The following is a 6,746-nucleotide window of genomic DNA, read 5'->3' as shown; positions in this document are numbered from 1 at the left end:
TTCCTGTTTCACTTGTTTATTACGTGTTTTCATCTCATTTGTTCTATCATACATTTGTTGGTGTCTTTTTTATTTTTATGTCATAAACTGTCAGTCTCATCCCAAGTAAACTTAACATTAAGATCTTTCATTTTGTCCTGGTAAACTGTATTCATGTACTCATTCTGTTTTTGCGTGAAATGGTTTTTCCAATCATCATTAATTCCTAGAAAAAAAAAAAAAATAGGCATTTAGATATTACCTTTGTACAATTCTTTCTACTGTGGTGGTCTGACCCAATTCAACAGAGCTGCTTAAAAAGTAATTTTAGGCCTGCTTTCTGAAAGCATAGACCCTAGTAAATAAAATGTTGGTAGTTTTATATGTTATCAAGTGCACAGTTTCAGTAAAAAAAAATTGATTAAAGTTAATTTTAGGGCACACAAATGCAGGGGGGGGGGCACAAAAAGTTTACACACATTCCTTCAAGTGTGTAAAACCCCCACTGCCCTAAGAAATTCATTGGTTAAAGTATATATAAGCTTAAAAACAAAATAAATGCTAAAAAAATATACAGCAGCTTACCTATGTTTTCTGGTTAAGAACATTTTCAGGGAGTACATACCTGTTGATCTTGCCAGAAATACAGTACCCTTGTCACTATGGCCCCTTTCACGTGATCGGACCGTTGAGGTCCGCCTGTCAGTTTTGATGGCGGACCTGAACGGCCACTCCATACAGTCCTATGGAGCATCGGATGTCAGCGGAGACATGTCCGCTGACAGCCGACCCAATCCAATCCGCCAAAATCAGACGTATGGCGATACGTCTCCATCCGTCCATGGCGGATCGGATCGGGTAAGATCTGATGAAAACGGACATGCTGTCCATTTTCATGAGATTGCTCCATAGGAGACAGCGGCACTGCACAAGCCCCTCCCCGTTCAGTGAGCAGATCTCCCCCTGAGCTGGTGGACTCCGTAGCGACGGAGTCCACCTAGTGTGAAAGGAGCCTTAGTCTGAGTCTGTAAGGTGTGTGCATAGGAAAACATAATCAGGCCCCCCAAACTTCCATTGGTCATGGATTGGTAGCATGGGAGAAATCCATTTTTTAAGTATTCATTTATGGACTACGAACAGCAATCTGGTAGTTGGCTCCTAAAGCAGATCCAGCTCTACATTGTCGGGTAGACAAGAAATCCTTATTTTTGGGTCTATCAGTAAATTCAGTGTTAAAATGTAAATAATTGATTGAAATATTGGGCATCTCCACATTATGTTGATGAGATTTCCCACAGCTCTGTCGCATCTAGTACTGTCAGGAGAAGAAGTGTGCCCCTAATTAAATGCCAGCTATGGTACACCGCATAGACAATAAACAGTCAAGTGAGTTTTTAGGTTGGGTGAGGTATATGGATTCCGACTATTCCTCAGCTGTGATCTACATCTTCCTGTCATTTTGCTTTAATGTTTGCTGTAGAGTTGATCTGACTTAAAGAGAGGGTATTATAGATTTTTGCAATGAAACTTCTACTACTGCCACCCATCTGTGCTTGTGATCATGTGACTGGGAGTAGGAAACCGGTGTATTGTGTGTAGCACCCCCCAAAGGATTGGGTTCTGGTAAGAATCCAATCATTTGACTGGTGGAGGATTGTATCGCTGCTTCTTTTGGTCACGTTATCTACTATATGACAATTGGCACAATTCACGGGTGTTCTGATGAAATCTTTGTCGATAATTTATGGACTTTTTCGTTATAGTTTAAAAATTTTAAATTAATTTATATTTATTTTGTATATTTGATTATCAGCCTTTTGTTTATATATGTCTTAATTGATATGTACACACTGTTGGCATCACTTTTATACTGTCTATTAAACTGATGGGTGTCGATATGGCCATCTAGCGCTCTCTGGTGGCTACTAACCCCCATCACACATCATATATAATAATTTTTTGATACAGCTATATATAGCTTTATATATTACTGGTTTAAAAATCACTGTTTGGTGCTTTAATAGGTTCCTATGTTTAGAGTCAGCGCGATTTATTATTTATTATTATTATTTTCTCACATTCTTTCCTTATTGTTTACTTGTTTATCGCAGCTCTCAGAGTGAATATGCCATAATTGGGCCAGAGGTTTCTTTTCCTTTTTTTTCACTTTTTTTTGGTTAATGGTATCTTAGCGCAGTTTCTTCCCTTTTTTCTAAGAAGTTGCTGCAGAGTGAAGAGTGCCCTCTATTAAACTCAGTGTTTCTGGGGTATCCCACAGCTCCTAGTGCCCCATCCAAGTTTGTTCAGCAATAGATATAAAAAAGGCAATCCCTAGAGTGTTCATTGAGCCAGAAGAGTGAATGTTGTGGTGTGCCTGGTTGCTGCTGCACTAGTGGAGAGAGGAACCTGTAACAGATCAGCGGGCCCTTTCAGGGGATGTGCATGTCTCAACTGGAAGGAGTGGAAGAAAGCATGCTGTGGCAAATAAAATTCCTCTTGCAGGGTCTGAAAGGTTTTAATGTGGTTGCCATGGTGTACTTGACATAGGAAGGTCAAGCCAGCTGAGTACTTATACCCTTCAAGTTCCTGTATGGTGAAATCATGCAATGACTTAACTTTGAGGAGGATTTGCATCACACTGCCTACAGCTCCAGAGGTCAGTGTGGACATGTTGTAACTTCCACTTTAAATTAAAAAAAAAAATCAATTGCAAAAAAAAAATGCTCTTTGTTTCACCATGTAATTTCCAGACTGATTCCTCAAAAAGGATCTTCGGTACACACTCAATAAAATACTGTAAAAATACTGTAGCTACTGACTTGGCTACTGACTTTTAAAATAAAGGGCACTTATCTGGCCAGGGATCCAGCGCTGGTTTCACCTGGCCAGGTTCTTCGCCAGTCCTGGTTCTCGCATGGTTATTAAAGTGGTTGTAAATCCCTCTATAGTGTGTACTTGTCTCAATTAAAAGCACTAAGTATCGCTTTGGTCTGCTGCTTTGTTCCTCTGCTATGAACATGAATAATTTCTGTAAATTTTCCTGACACCAAGAGAAAAATGGTGACAGGGGAGGGACCTCAAGCATATTCACAGCCTCAGCTCTGTTCCTGTGTGCTGTGTGAGGAGGGGGTGGGGTTCATGTAGACAAAGCTGTGGGGTATTCTTCTGTCAGCAGAAAGCTAAGCCAGCCAGACTTAAGCCCAAGGTCAAGAGTGGGGACACCAGAGATACAACAGCCCTGTCAGCTGCTACCTTTGCACAGTGCCGCTAAGAGACCAGAGCATTCATCCTGCTCTCTACTTTAGATTGCTAAATGACAGAATCACTACTGGCCCACCTTTACACTGCTAGTAGAAGCAGCCACTGAGATCAGGACATTTACTGCAGGACTTTTGTACTGCACATTCACCAAACCTGTACTGCACCCTTAACAACAAAGCTGCAGTTATACTGAACTGTCACCACATTTGGGCCACATCTCCACAGCATCTCTCTCCACTTCACTATATGCAGGTTTAAAAGACTAGCATTAAGTGTACGAACAGTTCTTAAAGGGCCCCAACAATAGCCAGCAGAACCATCCTTGTTATCTAAACACCAACCGTGTCTACCCATTCAGTCTAGGCCTGGAAAAGCTGGCATTATTTCACACTGGCAGTATAGTTCCTGCAGTTTAGTACTGCTTGCTGTTCCACTTCAAGTGGTGCTGTTACTGTTTATGCTGATCTGGACAATAGACGTGCCACATTGTATACACTTTGTTCAACTTTTAAGGAACAAGATTTTCTTTAAATCTCATTTCTTGTTTGTTAAGAATATGCATGTAGTGGCCCATTATGCTACTGTAGCCAGGGAGAGAAATTATAATTTTGATAATGTCTGTTCTGGGTCCTACTGCTGCAGGCCTGGATACATTCCTGTGCATCCGATGGAATTATGGGATACAGTGGATAGAAGAACCTAGAGCCCGACCAGCATATTAAAACTTCTCCAGCCAATCCCTTGTCAAGGGAATGTGTGATCAGCAGGTTGCTGAGAGGGGTATAAATGGGTTGGGATCCAGAACAGCTCTCTTGTTCTTGGGGAAGTAAGACCCAGCCTGAGGGCTCTGGCATTCCTGGGAGTTTATCTGCAGCTGAAAGAATCCTTTTTAGGGTCCCGTCTCTTGATTCAGCTGGGAGACCTCTGGCCTAGCCTCCTGCAGATTGCAGAGAGCTCACCTAAGGATCCAGGACACAGGCAAATCAAGTACAGAAACTGACTGGTAGTGCATGCAGCTACACAGTATTCAGAAAACAGTGAGTACCAGCCTTTTGGACTTAGAGACTTATTTTTGACCTCGTTTGAGAGAGCTTATTCTTCGTACATCCAGAACGATACTCCCGCTAAGGAGTTCCTCTTTAGTACCAGTTTACCTTCACTTGAAAGCGGGTGCCTTCACCCTGAAGGAATATTTCAGATTTAGTGTCCTCTACTGCAAGTTGTTGAAGTTTATTGGAGTATCCCTAGGCTCACCCTCACCCTATCCCAGTTCAAAATAAAAACCACAAAAAAATGTGCAAACTGTTCTCTGACTTGAGTACCTGTAAAATACCATGTGCCTGACTGCTGTGCGCCTATCAGAGAATAGAACCTGGGATCAAACAGCCAGACTACTCCCAGGTCTGCGCTACATGCAAATAATTGAATGTCTGTAGCCTGGCCACAGATTCACTTGCACCTTGCATTATCACAAAGGCAAGTTGTAATATGATTGGCAGCAAGAAAAGATGCCAAACTATTTTTTTTTTTATCTTTTATAATGAATCCATAAATAATGAAGATTAAACACAACATTGTACCTTTCCTCATAAAATTGTTGTTTTCTGGATCCATGATGTAATCTGGAAGTAAGCTATTATTGGACATGCTGTTGCTTTTCATCACATTAAAGCTAGACTGTTCCACCACCAAGTCAATGGTTTGTTCTTCCAACTCATGTCCAAGGAATGTACATATCTTCTTTACAGCTCCTCTGTGATCCTGAAATAATACAATTATATTATTGTTATATAGTACTGAAGTAGAATGGAGCCTTAAAAATTGTATCTTAGGGCCAGATTCAGGTAGAAGTGCCGCGGCGTAACGTATCGTAGATGGAATCGTAGATACTGTAAAGACCCTGTTTTATCTAAATTTATTAATAGGTCTGGATCTCAGCTGCGGAGGCTTATCAGGTCTGAACCACCAATTAACTCTCAAAACTGAACTGAGAATATGGGGTTAGGTCATCATATCCTCCATGTAAGACCAAAACATAAATAGGGGACAACTTATTACTTCATAAGGTTATCCTATCATATATCCTACATAAACAGTCTCTTGAGGAGGGAATAGTCTCTGTAAGGATATGCTATAGCAGTACTATTGAATAACGTGGTTCTATGGTTAGTTAGTTAGTATTGTATGAATACTTCAGTATATCAAGTTGTTAGCATAAGACACAGTTCATTGCACAGTTGAATATAGTTTGCATGTGTAGTGGTGAGTCATATAAAGACAGTCCCTTGAAACAGTGAGCACATAGTAGACTATGACAGATTGTACACTGCTGACAAGATACTTGCAGTTCTGTAGTTTAAGAGGTGGTTGAATGAGGGGAGTACGCTCAGATCCTTATCCAGGAGTCACCAGGCTGTTGGGAGCTGTAGATGCAGGCTATGAATCGGATGCAGAGGTCTTGAGTTGTTATCAGGTCTGCCAGTGTATTCAGGGAGGTGAGTCCTGGTTTCTGTAGCGTTGCTGAGAGATGGCCTCCAGGAGTCACAGGCTGTAATGGACTGAGGGTTTGTAGCGAGAGGTTCTGCGATCCCAGATGGCGGCAGGTGTCCAACTAGAATATCGGAACACCCTGCCGACATCTCTGGGAGTTTAAATAGCCCCGAATTCGCGGGGAAAAGCGCAGCTCCACGCTGGGTCGCACTTCCGCGTTCCAGCGTGGAGCGCAAACGTCCGCGCACCGGAAGTGACGTGGACGGAGCGCGGCTGCATGAATTAGATAGAGGCACGCTCGATCTGCATAGGGAAACGGCAGAAGCGTTACAGATACGTTACACCGCCGCAAGTTTTCATCGCAAGTGCCTGATTCACAGAGCACTTGCAATGAAAACCTACGCCGGCGGCCTCCAGCGTAAGCCCGCGTAATTCAAAGGGGTGTGTGCCATTTAAATTAGGCGCGCTCCCGCGCCGGACCTACTGCACATGCTCCCTTTTGAATTACCCACCGTGCTTTGCGCGAAGTGCCGTAATTTTTTCGAACGGCGACGCACGTAGCGTAATTCCGTATTCCCGGACGGCTTACGCAAACAACGCGAATTTTTACATTTTGACGCGGGAACGGCGGCCATACTTTATACAGCACATACGTGTGCTGTGTAAAGTTAAGGCACCCAAAACGACGACTAACTTTGCGACGGGAAACTAGACTAGCGGCGACGTAGCGAACGCGAAAAACCGTCATGGATTGCCGTAACTTCTAATTTGCATACCCGACGCTGGTTTACGACGCAAACTCCCCCCAGCGGTGGCTGCGGTACTGCATCCTAAGATCCGACAGTGTAAAACAATTACACCTGTCGGATCTTAGGGATATCTATGCGGAACTGGTTCTATGAATCAGTCGCATAGATACTCTGAGAGATACGACGGAGTATCTGAGATACTCCGTCGTATCTGAGATACTCCGTCGTATCTCCTTTGTGAATCTGGGCCTTAGTATCTTCATTTTT

General features: G+C 42.7%; 1 protein-coding gene across 2 annotated transcripts in view; it reads right to left on the bottom strand.

Annotated features, from left to right (window-relative positions):
* The window catches only part of LOC120915277 (sulfotransferase 2B1-like), a 32,599-nt gene continuing 25,853 nt past the window's right edge, over positions 1-6,746 (bottom strand). For both annotated transcript variants that reach the window (XM_040325654.1, XM_040325656.1), the window contains exons 5-6: positions 4,821-5,001; positions 1-205 (exon numbers count right to left, since the gene is read on the bottom strand). In XM_040325654.1, the coding sequence (XP_040181588.1) occupies positions 81-205; positions 4,821-5,001 (306 nt within the window). In that variant the 3' untranslated portion in view covers positions 1-80. The remainder of the gene's footprint in view (positions 206-4,820; positions 5,002-6,746) is intronic.

Source organism: Rana temporaria, chromosome 10 (genome assembly GCF_905171775.1).
Source record: "Rana temporaria chromosome 10, aRanTem1.1, whole genome shotgun sequence".
NCBI classification, from domain to species: domain Eukaryota; kingdom Metazoa; phylum Chordata; class Amphibia; order Anura; family Ranidae; genus Rana; species Rana temporaria.
This window is presented reverse-complemented; position numbering and strand designations above follow the sequence as displayed.